General features: G+C 36.1%; 2 protein-coding genes across 4 annotated transcripts in view; one reads left to right on the top strand and one right to left on the bottom strand.

Moving 5' to 3' along the window:
- The window catches only part of ssb (small RNA binding exonuclease protection factor La), a 21,262-nt gene extending 16,638 nt beyond the window's left edge, over window positions 1-4,624 (top strand). For both annotated transcript variants that reach the window (XM_060827273.1, XM_060827274.1), the window contains exons 11-14: window positions 725-865; window positions 949-1,135; window positions 1,221-1,352; window positions 4,104-4,624. In XM_060827273.1, coding sequence (XP_060683256.1) covers window positions 725-865; window positions 949-1,135; window positions 1,221-1,352; window positions 4,104-4,204 — 561 coding nt within the window. In that variant the 3' untranslated portion in view covers window positions 4,205-4,624. The remainder of the gene's footprint in view (window positions 1-724; window positions 866-948; window positions 1,136-1,220; window positions 1,353-4,103) is intronic.
- mettl5 (methyltransferase 5, N6-adenosine) overlaps window positions 4,255-14,612 on the bottom strand; it is a 23,463-nt gene continuing 13,105 nt past the window's right edge. For both annotated transcript variants that reach the window (XM_060827276.1, XM_060827275.1), the window contains exons 4-8: window positions 10,963-11,147; window positions 8,953-9,035; window positions 7,437-7,488; window positions 6,196-6,245; window positions 4,255-4,367 (exon numbers count right to left, since the gene is read on the bottom strand). In XM_060827276.1, the coding sequence (XP_060683259.1) occupies window positions 4,329-4,367; window positions 6,196-6,245; window positions 7,437-7,488; window positions 8,953-9,035; window positions 10,963-11,147 (409 nt within the window). In that variant the 3' untranslated portion in view covers window positions 4,255-4,328. The remainder of the gene's footprint in view (window positions 4,368-6,195; window positions 6,246-7,436; window positions 7,489-8,952; window positions 9,036-10,962; window positions 11,148-14,612) is intronic.

The following is a 14,612-nucleotide window of genomic DNA, read 5'->3' as shown; positions in this document are numbered from 1 at the left end:
AAATAGTTTTTTTATGTAGCAGCAATTTATTCAATGTGTCTTCTGTTTTTCACATAATCTTAATCTACCATTCATTGTGGTTTTAGCTCAATAATTCCTTTTTAATTATTAAATTAGTTGAGCATATTTGCCCTTAGATTGTTTATTAACAGCTGTTCCAAATGTTACTTCCACTAGATCTAAACTTCTCAAATGAATCTTCCTCAGACTTTGACATGTAGATCAATTATAATTGAAGATTGAAATGGAAACATGAGGCTAGGTATCAAGAAATATAGATTTGATGCAGATCACGCTACCTAGGAATGCCAGAACTATTCTTATTATCTCATTTCCTAACCTATGAGATAACCGAATCTTTATTCAAAGAATTATGTTCTGACTAAAGTGACAAATGTGTGCAGCCCATGTACAGTACTGAACAAATGTAGAAGCAGCATGCTCTTCATGTATTGTGTGCACTTTAATCTTATTTGGATCTCTCAATGCATCAGCTGCACATGTCAATATTGCCTGATTTGTTTGCTAAGGATATAACAGTCTCCTTGCTGACTTGGTGCAATCTCTGCTCTTATAACTGACTGAGACTTGCAAGGTATTTGTCTGCATAGAAGTTAGTAAATTGTATCTTCTGATCTGATCTGATGTACAGGTTATAGCTATTGAAAAACATTTTGGAAGTGATGGAAGGCATGGAAATATTAAATGTTCTTTTATTCTAAAGAAATCCTTCGAGGAAAAAACAGGGTGTTTGCTGAAGTTTGCTGGTGACCTTGCTGATCAGACTTGCAGAGAAGATATTCATGAAATTTTCTCCAATCATGGTGAAATACAATGGATAGATTTTATAAGAGGTGCTAAAGAGGTAAAAATGACTTCAAGTAACTCAATTGATTCTTTTTTTTAAAAAAAATTGCTTGCTGTAAGGATTAATTGTATGCTTTGTAGGGAAATATCCTTTTTAAAACAAATGCAAAGGAAGCACTTGAAAAGGCAACAGAAGCCCACGGAGGAAAACTGCAATTGAGAGATAAAGATGTCACTTGGGAAATAGTAGAGGGTGAAGAGGAGAAAACAATTCTGAAAAAGATATTGGAAGATCAGAGGGAGTCACTAAACAAGAGAAGCTTCAAAGGTAATACTTTGGTGATGTGCATGCTTGACAGTTGACATTTTCAGAAAATTTTTCAACTATATACTAAAGACTTGTTTGTTTACAGCTCGAAGGGGTAGAGAAAGAGGTGGTAAGGGGAATTCAGGCCAACAACGGGTGCAATTTCAAGGCAAAAAAACAAAATTTGAGAGTGAAGATGAAGATGGCGATGAGGGAGTGGAACAAACAACAGAAGCTAGTAAGTGCAAATTGTCAGTCTTGAATAAACCACTGGGATATGGATTTTTGATGCAAACCAATTGTAACCAGATTTTGTTTTTGAATTTATTCATTGGATACAGTGATCAGCCAGCATTAATTATTGATTTCTAATCACTCTTGAAGTTGCTGATGAGTTGTTCTGGAACCGTGGCACAGTGGTTAGCACTGCTGCCTCACAGCGGCAGAGACCCGGGTTCAATTCCCAACTCAGGCGACTGACTGTGTGGAGTTTGCACATTCTCCCCATGTCTGCGTGGGTTTCCTCCGGGTGCTCCGGTTTCCTCCCACAGTCCAAAGATGTGCAGGTTAGGTGAATTGGCTATGCTAAATTGCCCATAGTGTTAGGTGTAGGGGTATGGGTGGGTTGCACTTCAGTGGGTTGGTGTGGACTTGCTGGGCCGAAGGGCCTGTTTCCACACTGTAAGTAATCTAATCTAATCTAATCACTGCAGCCCATCTTGTGTGGATGCATGCATAAAGGAAAGTTTCAGGATTTTGACAATGAATGAAGAGTTTTATTGTTCAAAGAATTAATCGAAAGGTAGCTTGATGGTTGTGGCATTCCCATGTATGCTTCTGTTAGTGTTTTTAGATGACCGAGTCATGGATTTGAAGTGTTGAAAGCAACTTGGTAAGTTGCTGTAGTGTTCATGCTACACACTACTGGTGCTGATCAGACTACTTTTTGTAATTGTTGTCAAGCGGCCTGTATGTAGAATCTAACATCTGGGTAAATGGAGTATTCATTTGCACTCCTCAGTTGTGCCTTGTAGATGGTGAATAGACTTTGGAAATTCAGGTCAGTTACATTCTGCAGAAAGCCTGTCTCTGGCTCATAAAGGAGCATTATTGATGTGTAATTAAAAACACAAAATGTTGGCATTGTGTAGAGATTTAATTTTAACATTTTAGGTGAAGGACTTCTTGTTCACGTGACTGGTCTAGTTTAAAGTTCTGCTCTGGTAATTTCTGTGATGGGGGGGAATGGTTTGTGGCAATGATACAGTTAAATTCTCAAGGCTAATTTTTGGAGCAGAATTAGGCTATTTGGCTCATTGAGTCAGCTCTGCTATTTGATCGTAGCTGATGTTTCTCTGTCTCATTCTCCTGCTGCCTCCTCATAACACTTGATTCCCTTATACATTTGAGAATCTGTCTCTTTCTGTCCTTAATGCGCTCAATGACTTTGCCTCCTCTGATATCCCTCTAATGTCAGCATGTCCTTCCTTTGATACAGAGCCCAAAATTGCTCTGAATATTCCAGATTTTTCTTGAAGATGGTTATTGCCCAGCATTTGGAATTGTCAGTGAATATTCCAAATTCTGACTTGATGCACGGTAATTGAAACTCCTACAGTGATGGCATAGAATTGATTCTAAGAACCACCACTATTTTCTATGCGCAGATCTGATTTCGAAAACAGTGGAGAATTTTCCTGATTCCTGTAGCCTTCAACTTTTGAAATTCCTTGATGTCAATGATACTCTTGTCTCTTCTCAAATTCAGTTCTTTGATCAATGTTTGGATTAAGGCTGTAAAGAGGTATAAAGAAAGGTCTATTGTTGAATCCAAAATGAACATCAAGTGCCACTTGGTAGTACCATCAACACCACCACTTATTTTCAAGCAGACTATTGGGCTGGTAACTTGCTTGATTTGTCCTCCTTTTACTTGACCCTACAGACTTTTTGGCAGTTTGCTCATTACTGGATAGATATCTGCATTTAGTTTTACCAGAATAGCTTGATGGAAATTGATTTGAAATGGCTACTGATGCTGGGGGTCTCGACTAGTATGCAAGTTTGGATCATTGACTCAGCATTTTCAGCTGTAGATGTTTGCACATGCATCTGCCAAGTGGAAACATTTGTGACACATCTACAGACCAATAATTGCATTGGCTGTGAAATTGTTTTTTAACCTAAAAAATGTTGGTTCTGTGTATCATGCATATAACTTATCTAGGTTTGACTGCTTCTGCTTGAATGCAGTCCTTTTTATAAAATCCTGCCTTAAGGTGGTAACCTGTAGATACCTTTTTTAATTGATCTGTTCAATTGATTTAAAGCACCTCCAGAGCTGTGGGATTTGAACCTGACCTTCTGGCCCACAGTTGGGACAATTGTACCATAACACCCCTAGTGAGGTGTGCTGAGCATTGAGTTTGCATGCAGTGAATGGTAGCTCTGTTGATGACAGACATGTCTTTTGGGCATGTAATTTTCTGCTAATCAATCCTAAAGTTATTTGGCAAATGGTAGTGCCATTGGTGCATTAACTGAGAGAGAAGATGGATTGTAATCATTCTGATAACCATGTTTTATCTGATGCCATGCCACCTGTACCCAGAGTCTGTGTTGAATGTTCATAGGATCATCCTTGATTGTATATCACTTATTTTAGTACATACCCTGTGATTTTTGGTTTGAAGATGAGGGACAAATTGTGAAATACAGCTGTCAATCGGTTATTTAACTAGTTCTGGGAGACAACTCTCGCACAATTCCACTGAAGCTAGTGAGGAGGGCTCTGCAGAATTGACTGTGTGCAGGTTATACCATTGGCAAGTAACAAACGACAAATGTTGGGTGAACTACCAACTTTTTCAACTTTTGAGATTTTGTGGAACTATATAGCATGAATTAGTTGCTATACACTGTCTATATTAATGCTGGAAATACTTGTTATTCTTAAATGTTTTTAACTGCCTTGTTTGACCTGTTGTAGCTGCCACCAGTCCAAAGAAGAGAACCCTTGAAGAAACTGAAATTGTAGATGAGCCTTCAGCAAAACAACTGAAAACAGAAGATAAAGTTGCTGATCAGTAGAATTCAATTAATGACGTGCAAACCAAACAAAATTACCACATGGCCTGATGCAAGGTGTTTTAACTATTTAATTTTGATCTCTGCATTGTCTCCATTGAATATTTTCCAGAAGGATGGAATTTATTTAAAATGAAAACCGTATGAAGTCCACCTCAATGTCGATCTAGAATTTAAAGAAAAGTATTAAACTGTATATTTGAAGATGCCTTACTGCATGCTTAAGATTTGTGTAGATGTTTTTTAAAAAACATTTTACTTTTGTTAAAGATTGATTTACTTTGACTGTTTATTCATTCCCTTGCAGAGATTATGTACACAAGGTTGTGATACTAATACCTTGGAAGTTTGACAGTCTAGTCTTAATACTAAACTAATGTAAATAGTCTGCAAATTATTGAATAAAACATTTACTTTGAATTATGTAAAGGCTTTGACCTTGATCTTGCATAAGTTAGTCTGCAGATAATGAACCTAATTGGACTCCAGTTGATTAGCCAAACAATTTCATATTTCTTGAACTCTTCACTAACATGAAGCTACAGTTTTCATATGTAGTTTTTATATACAATGACATTACCTAACTTTACCGTAGAAAATTGAATCAGATGTGCTACTAAATTCAGACTGCTTGTCTAACATATCATTTAGAGGGTGTTTATGCTCTCAAATAATAGGAAGGCATGACACCATTGTTCTCTGTATTCCCTCCAAATGTTCAGCTATTAACTTTGATTATTGTCAGAGAGGGATTGAGTCAATCTGGTTACAACCTTGGTGTCACAGATGAGCTTCTGACCCTGTGTTTCTGTATCAGTACATCTGTCTATTCCAACTTTATCTGATTATGCTTGTCTTCTGAAAAGGTTTACTTGTGCCTTTGTTACATATAGACTTGGGATGCCAGTGCACTGGAGTGGTCATGTTCTACCGTATGTATATCTGAATTAATCTAAAACTCTACTCCGTGTTAACTTACTGCGGAAGTAGTGACAGTGGTAATGTCACTGGTTGAGTAATCCTGAACCCCAAGTTAATGACTGGGTACAAGAGTTTGAATTTCACAGGTTAGGTGTGTTTTAGACCAGACCAAACCCTTCAATATATTAAGATACCTTTTCAAAGTAAGGGTGTTTAGGGTAAGTAAGGTTTTGCATTCCAGATACAATTTGATTGGTAAAACTACTCTAAGCAGAACTCACTTTATTTTTGACAGTTACAATTAAACCAATTTTTTCTATTTTAACTGTCAATGTTCAATAACTGCTATTTAACTCCTCCAATCTAGCAACATCCCATAAACACTCCCTTAGCAGAAGAAAATTCAGTAAAACATTGTCTCGCATGCAATTTTAGCAGCAGGAAGAGAACTCCAGCTTAAAGACCCCAGCAACTGTTGAAAACTAAAACTAAAAATTCTGTTTCTGTGGGAGCTTGAACCCACCCATTCAAAGATCTGTATCTTCGAACCCGTGAACACTTGCAAGTTGCCTCCAAGCAATTTACTGTCCTGACTTAGAACCATATTGCTGTTCCTTCACTGTTGCTGGGTCAAAGTACTGGGATTCCCTCTGTAATGGCATTGTGGAGCTACCTACAGTACGTAGACTGCAGCAATTTAAGGAGGCAGCTTTCTCAACAGTGACTGGGGAGGGACAATAAACATTTCCCAGCCAATGTACTGGCATCCCACATATGAATAAATTAAGTTACTGTTGAGTCCAATATGACTCCCCTTTGAGATACTGCAGATGCTGGAAATTGAGAGAAATCTACTCTTTCCAGCAATTCCAGATTGATTTAATCTAGAATAAAATTAGGTAACTTTTAATACCAATGATGAAGTCTGCTGTGCCCTCCTGTTTGCTTCACAAACTATCACTAAGGCTTTAACTTTCCCTATGTTTGACAAAATCTCCTTCATACTTCAGTCTTCATTAAAATCTGGGATTGCGATTCATTCAACGTACACATTGGAATGGGAATTAACTTACCGATTTCTTCTTATGAAATCTGTATGATGCTGATAAGTCATATCTCAGCTCTGTTTAAAAGAAAAAGTAAATTTAGGAATCTATTTTGTTGGTGCCTGACACTTTATTAGATATCTCTGGAGATTTCTCTACTGTTTTAACATATCTATGTTCCTCTTGTTTTCTCCAATCCCACAACCTTTCAAAGTATCTATACTCCTTGAATCCTGACCTCTTGTGCATTCCTAATGCACAACTACTCCACACTTGGTTGCTGTGCCTTTAATTTTCTTAGCCCTAAGCTTTGAAATTTCCTCTTCTGCTTCTTGATCTTTTAAGGTGTTTCTTTCAGCTTGCTTTTAAGCAAAGTCTCATTTGGTGGCTGTGTATTATCCATTGTTTTGTAATGCTCTCTCTAATTTCCTTGGGAATGTTTCTTTACATTTAAGGATGGTGGTCTCCAGCATTTGCAGTCCTCACTTTCTCCTATATAACTGAGTTGTCAATCAGCATTTTGCAACTGTCTAGAGTTAAACAATTTCAGATTATAACCTGTGCCCCATTTTAATAATAGATGTTGATTCTGCTATTCCCTCTTAGTGATCCATTTCTTCTCCTATTACTACTACCTTTGACCTTGGACCATTATCTTTAGTTGTTTAATATTCCTGCTTTACATCCTGAAACATTCCCTTTTGTTCTCTTTTGAGTTTTGATGAAAAGTTACTAGACTAAGACATTAAAACTGTTTCTCTCCACAGTTACTGCTTGATTTGCTGAGTACTTCCAGCATTTTCTTTATAACATAAATTAATACTTTATAAATGAATACTTACAATGCTGATTTCTAGTCTGCATTGGTAATATGGTTTGACAGTAATCAGATTTCAAAATTGCATGACTAAATATTAAGTATTTTGTGAAATGAACAAGGCACTCTTGCAAAGAAGTTTTGCAACAAATTGTCTTTAAAGCAGCAGGTTGAATTACCTTGCAAACATAAAAATAAAACTTGTCATTAAAGTGTCAAAAAGTGCGGTGCTGGAAAAGCATAGCAGGTCAGGCAGCATCTGAGGAGCAAGATCGTCGATGTTTTGAATTTCTTCCTGAAGAAGGGCTTATGCTTGAAATGTCGACTCTCCTGCTCCTCAGATGCTGCCTGCAATGCTGTGCTTTTCCAGCTCCACACTTTTTGACTTTGATCTCCAGTATCTGCAGTCCTCACTTCCTCCTTGTAATTTAAGTGAACTAGTATCTTTTACCAGCAATTACTTCCATCTTTATCTTCCATTCTTCAGCCTTCTTTTGAATATGCTACAAAGGAAATGAACACTTTACAAAAGTACATGTAAAACCAAGTGCTTTGTACAAAATTTCTCATAGCCTTTTAACTTCTGAAATTAACAGCATTTGTGAATAGAATTTTTTTTGTAGGCTGAAATTGTTCAAATTGTCTCTCTTGAAGGCATTGATTTTACACTGGTTTGCAGCTCCATTTGTGATGACCATTTTAAGTAATCATTATTTGTATCTGAGGTTGCCTACCCAGCTAGTTGAATGTTGGGCATCACATATGCAGCTCAGCTTGCTGTCACTGGGTGATCATATGCACTTTCCAGTGAAAGTACCCAATAGCTAGGTTGTGAAAAATCTCCCTCTAGAATGTACACATTTGTGATGAGACAAGTTATGTTGTCAGATGCAATAATTAACCATTTTAAAATCATATTTGCATAGCATAAGGCTATCCGGATGTATTTCACAACTAAATCCAGCACAACGCAATTCGAATAATACTATAGTCTGATGTTCAATCATTAGTTTATACTGAGTTTTATAATGTCAACTGCTGAATGGTGACTGATATTTGCTTTGTGAGATAATACATTTTTGGTGCTCCAGTTAGGTTGATGTGGTTTCACCAATTCAGTTTTAAAAAGAATTGTTAGATGAGCTAACTGTGGATGAGTTAATAATAAAGAAGGGAAAGCAAATGTAATTGGGCACGTAGCCTGGTTTATTAAAATTTAGACCACTCATGGTGCCAGTTTATAAAAAGGAGGTAGAAGATTTACAAGGATGCTACCAAACTCAGTGATTTTACAGAACAGGAAAGGTTAAACAAATTGGGACTCGTGTAAAGGAAATGGGTGGATGATCTGATGAGAGGTCTTAAATAATTAAAAGATTTTATGACATAGACATAGAGAAAATGTTTCCATCTGCAGGATCCAAAAGCAGAGTTCATGAATATAAGTTGGTCTGTTATAGATCCAATAGAGAATTCAGAATAAAATTCTTTACCCAAAGCCCCAAGAATCTAAAACATACTACCCTAAGAAGTAGTTAAGACAAATGGCATTTGTGCATTTAAAGGAAAATTAATTTTATGTATGATGATGCTGATAGCTGTGCAGCTTAAATGCGGATACAGACAAATTGGAATGAATGGATCATTTCTGTAATGGATGCAGAACACGTCTATTGGAGTGAGTTCTGGAAATGTCTGAATAAATGGAACATTGCCCTGGCATTTAACATTCAGGATGTAAATGAAGCTTGCATAAATGAAGCTTAAATTGAGATAATTGGTCAAATCTAGTTTTAGGTTAGTGTGAAAGTTATCAGATATTGATGTAGGTGCTGTAAAATTTAATGTTCTGCACAAAGATTTAATGCATCAAAGATGTGAAGGATGTTTTCTCCATTGCAAACTATTTAAAACCCATCTTCAAAGTAGTTTATTTGGTTACAGAAAATCAAATTAAATTCACTTACATTTCTGGTTGATGTTTTGTGTAGGGAATATACAGCTGTTCTGGCCATATCTAAAGCAATTTTGAGGAATTTCATGTCCACACCTTTTGAGGAAAACAAATTAGATGTTTCATTATTCAGCGAGAATCTTGGCTATATTTGATTGTAGCTCATTTGTCTAAAATTTTATGGGATTGAGTAATTTCTAAATAATTTTGATTTAAGCAAGTGAGGAATTTAATTATATTCCTTGATTACTTAATTTTGGAATGCTATTTTTGTCTTCTACTATAAAAACTTATGCAAAGAATTTATGCAACTCCTTGGCTGTTTCTTGGTTCTCTAAGATGATTTCCCAGCCTCATTGTCTAAGGTGCCTTCCTTCACTTTGGCTTCTCTTTTTTATATAAAATTACTCACTTTCCAAAATGGTATTACTTGAAACTTTACCCTAAGTTTGTTTTCTCCTTATTTTGGTTGTCTTTTGTTTTTTTTTTAAAATGTTCCCAATCCTATGGTTTACTACTAATGTTTGCCATATTGTGTTTTATTTCAATTTGATGCTGTTCTAAACTTGCCTAGTTCACTGACTGGCTTGACCTCTTCTTAGAAGCCTTCCTCCAAGATTATAACTTGGTTGTGAGCCATGTTTAATATGGATCTGAGTTAGCTATCAGATAGCATTTGCAGAACTGCAATTGTTTTCTATATTCTTGCCTCTTAATTGCATACCATTGGAGTGAATTTTTTTGGTGAGAAGAACATTAGATTCGATTGTCCCAAGGTCAGTCAGCCAATGAGTACTTAGTATCTCTGTTTCTACAAGATAATCATGTTCTTGATCAAATGAGGAGGAGGGGGGGGGGGGGGGAAGGAATCTTTCACACTGCAAAGTTAACTAATCTTTTATTTTTGTATTCAGTTTTATATAGACAAATACGGCTGCCAGTTGTGCAAAGCAAGTTTCCAAAAACAGCACTGTGATGTAGCCTATTTTTCAAGGTTTGATTAAAACTAACTGACATGAAATATTTTGCTTATCTGACAGAAGACAGAGTCTCTGTTTGACTTACCATCTGAAAGACAGCATTTGGTGCAGTATTGTTTTCTTAAGCATTTTCTTAGGGAGTGCTAATTGTTGGAGATGATGCTATACTATGCCCCTTTCTATCATTGTTGTGGATGCAAAAGTATATTTATACTGTTCAAGGAACAGCTTAGAAGTTTTGATTCTTTGCTACCAACATTACTAAGAAAAGACATGTTAAGAAGTCTTAATACAGATCACAGCACTTCACTGTACACCAATTAGCCGCTATTGTTCTTTTACACCAGTTTTCTGAAGCATTTAATTGTCTGGAGTGTTTCAGAATAGCAAGACCATCTAAATGCACATTAATTACACAAAGTAATGTGGTGGTCAATTACTATATATGTTACAAGCAATTGATACTAAGCTGCTTATTAAGCAAGTTTGGTAAAAATGCATTTGTAAAAAGTGTTCATTGATCAGCCTTTTAGTTGAGTGAATTTTAATTCCGATCCTGGAGGTGAAAGTATTGTGCAAGTTTATGATGCTATCAAGGGTTTGGCTAAGATTGTTGCTATATATTATGCATGACTGGAATCTACTGTGGGTGAGTTACAGTTGGCAAATACTTTCAATCTTGTTTTCTACCACTTTGCTTCCTGTTTAATACACATTATCTTTTTAACTCAATTTGATTGTGATAAACAGAAAAAAGGCTTTAGCACCTGGTTGCATAATTTATGCAAATTGAGATCATGATGCAAAATACAAGTAATGTTAACTAAATTGCTTCATAAATACTGAAGTACAGTATTAGAGAGGACTGAAAAGCTAATGCTAATCAATATGTAGAATTTAATATGGTTACAACTTGATGGATACAATGCTAAACACAAACTTCTACAGGAGGACATTTCTAACCACAAAATACAGAGAAACAAAATCTTGACTTTGTATTTAAATATTTTAAGCACACCACATGAACCCAACATTCAATGTACCTTTATTGTGTTTTGTTCCAAATGGTGGATTCATTATTATTGTGTCAAATGCCTTTGATAATTTGCCGGTCATTGCTGAACAAACGTCACATTGAACCATATCAACGTTGGCCAATTCAAATTCTTCTACATTCCTGTTAAATATGTTGAGTGCTCCTTCATCAATATCAAATCCCACACATAATCTGCAAAAGATGAGAACAACTCAGTTTGTCAGCAATGTTTCTTTTGTGTTAATTCTTAGTTGCTGTGGTTGAGCACACTGTATAGTTGCATAGGCTTATCCTCAACATTGAAATTGTCACTGAGTTTGTTTGTACAATTTTAAATATACATATTTGCAGATTTGTGACCAATTTAAGAATGTCTCCTCCAGGTAATCTATACAAATATACTTTGAGACAAACAACCTTAATTTCCCTAAAGTTTGGATATATATTAATCTTAAACAGCAGTTGGAATACTAAACTTATATAAAAATTTAGAGAGTTACTTATCTAATGCTACATAACATGCTATAATTTAAAATATTTGACTAGAAACAGGACCATAAGACATAGGAGCTGAAGTAGGTCATTCAGGGAGAAAGTGAGGTCTGCAGATGCTGGAGTATCAGAGCTGAAAATGTGTTGCTGTGCTTTTCCAGCAACACATTTTCAACTCTTTCAGTCTGCTTAGTCAGCTAACGAGATCATGGTTGATCTGATCATTTTCAACTCCACACTCCTGCCTTTTCACCATAACTTTTGATTTCCATTTTAATAAAAAAAACTGCCTTTTTATGTTGAATATACCTCAACAGCCAGTTTATACAGCTGTCTCTAGTAAAGTATTTCACAGACTCGATGCTCAGAAGAAATTTCCCCTCATCTCTGCTTTAAATGGGCAGTCCCTTTAATATCAGATTATGCCCTCTAGGCCAAAGCTCTCCCACTGACAGAAACAACCAGTGAAGCCTCCTAAGAATCTGACATTACCAAAAGGTCACCTCATTCTTTTAAACTCCAACGCACTTCCTACCCTATCATAATTTGTTTGTCTTTTTCTAAGAAAATAAATGATTCTCCTGTTCATGAACACTTCATGCACACAACTGAAGATACTTAATATACAATTAATGTGAACAACCGTTTTTTTTTGCAATTATGTTGGCTAGTACATCAAAATAACTTGCTACTTTCCTGGTGTTATGAGATCTTGGCCACAAGACATGAACTCAATTTAACACTTCACCCAAAAAAATCAGTTCTGCAAATGTAGCAATCCAGGAGTACAGACTCAACCTGCTTAACCTCTCTTCATAAGAAAATCACAATTTTTATACTGTACATCCCTTTCTATAGACTGTTATCTTCACTACTCATGCATGACAAAAATAGATGGGAAGGCAATAATACACAACAGCAATAGTATACTCACTTTCCTCATCCTAGTCATTAATCTGTAATGTAGATAATTGTGATCCCAGTACTGATCCCTGTGGCACTCCACGAGGTTGCCATTCCAAAAATGTCCCCCTTATCCGAACTCTGTCTATTAATTAGTCAATTCTCTATCCATGCTAATATGCCATCTGCAACAGCATAAGCTCATACATGTGGTACTTTATTGAATGCCTTTTAGAAATCTAAATACATCAATTTAGAATCACAAAATCTCTCCAGTACTGAAGTAGGCTGTTTGATCCATCGAGTCCACACCGACCCTCTGAAGAGCATCCCATCCAAACCCATTCCATCCCTCTAACCCTGCATCTCCCATGGCCAATCGACCTAACCTGCACATCTTTGGACTGTGGGAAGAAACCAGAGGAATCCCACACAGACACAGGAGAATGTGCAACCTCCAAACAGACAGTTGCTGGAGGGTGGAATTGAACCCTGCTCTGTGAGGCAGCAGTGCTAACCACTGAGCATGTGTCACGAATACACAGCAAAATAAAGATTTAACCTATTTCCCAACATTGTCCATTACAGAGAATGGTGGGCAGAGAGAATGCATCCAAATCAACTGATAAATTTTGACGTAACTAACCACTTACAGTTACTTTACTATGGACTGTGGAAGACAATTTGGTAAGTTATTTCCAAACAGGTCTACACAATTTTTTCACAAATCTGAGAACCTAAATTTGCTCAGTTCAAATAAACTGGACACTTCTGACCAAATTCTCTTGCTTTGGACGTTTCACAAACTAACCCTGTTGCTGAGGCAACTTGTTTCTGCACTGCCCTAAATTCCTACGATAGAAACTTCTAAACTCAACACTTGTGTCTTCTACATTTACTTACTTGAGATTCTTTTGAACTGAAAGCAAGATGAATGTTCTTGTACCTTTACCCTACCTGTCCTAAACCTAACAATACAAACATCTTACCCTCAATACTACAGGGGTCTGCAGTCATCTGCTTTCTGACAAAATGCTGCATTTACTCACTGGTCTCTGCAAGGACATTTTTTTTAAAAAAATGACCCTTTACAGAAGTAATTAGCATGTATCTGTCTTTATCTTATTTGTTACCTCCTCAAAGACCTGTCATAAATTTGTCAAGCATTATTTATCCTTCATGAAATATGAAACAAGTACAGACCACTAGACGTGGAGGAGTTAGAAATAAAACAAAGCTGTAAAATATATTCAAACTGTTTCGTCATACTTAATAAAAATAAATAAGAACCGAAAGAACTGCAGATGATAAAAATTGGAAAGAAATATAGAAATGTTTCAGTTAATGTTTCAGGTTGAGTGACCCTTCCTCAGGGCTCAGGCTGCTCTGAGGAAGGGCCACTTGATGCAAAATGTTCACTGATTTCTCTCCACAAATGCTGCCAGACCTGTTGAGCTTTTCCGGCAATTTTTATTTTTGTTTCTGTTATAAAACTACTTGTCTTTGGAGTACTGCGACTGTAAAAATGTTTAATCATAAAATGTGTCAGCTAAAACCTTAAAGAACCATCCTCTGCTAAACTAAAAGGTCAATGAATGCTATTAATTTTTGATTTGTCACTTCCACCAGATGGAATCATACAACGATATAGCATAGAAGAAGGTATTCAATCCATTATATCTGCATTCATTTTTCTAAATAAATCATTTGATTGTATTCTTATTTCTTAGTCATAAAGGCTTCAGCATTAAATCTATTTTAGCACATTGCAATGATAATGGATTGCTACATTTGCAGAACTGATTTTTTTTGGGTGAAGTGTTAAATTGAGTTCATGTCTTGTGGCCAAGATCTCATAACACCAGGAAAGTAGCAAGTTATTTTGATGTACTAGCCAACATAATTGCAAAAAAAAACCGGTTGTTCACATTAATTGTATATTAAGTATCTTCAGTTGTGTGCATGAAGTGGGCATGAACAGGAAAATCATTTATATTCTTAGAAAAAGACAAACAAATTATGATAGGTTAGGAAGTGCATGCATGTAATCTCCAAATAAATACTTATACAAAGTAGGTAATATAGACTCAAATCCATCCTTCAGCAAAGGGCTTTCGGGAAGATTAATAGTTAATTTCTTCGCACTTCTTGTTGATGGAGTTTTGCTATGCCAAAGATTTGCTGCTGTATTTATCCACATCAGCAACTGCAAACAGAAGTAATTAGTTGTGAAGTTCTTTGTCATAGTGTGAGGAAATGTAA

Source organism: Hemiscyllium ocellatum, chromosome 7 (genome assembly GCF_020745735.1).
Source record: "Hemiscyllium ocellatum isolate sHemOce1 chromosome 7, sHemOce1.pat.X.cur, whole genome shotgun sequence".
Taxonomy (NCBI): Eukaryota; Metazoa; Chordata; class Chondrichthyes; order Orectolobiformes; family Hemiscylliidae; genus Hemiscyllium; species Hemiscyllium ocellatum.
This window is presented reverse-complemented; position numbering and strand designations above follow the sequence as displayed.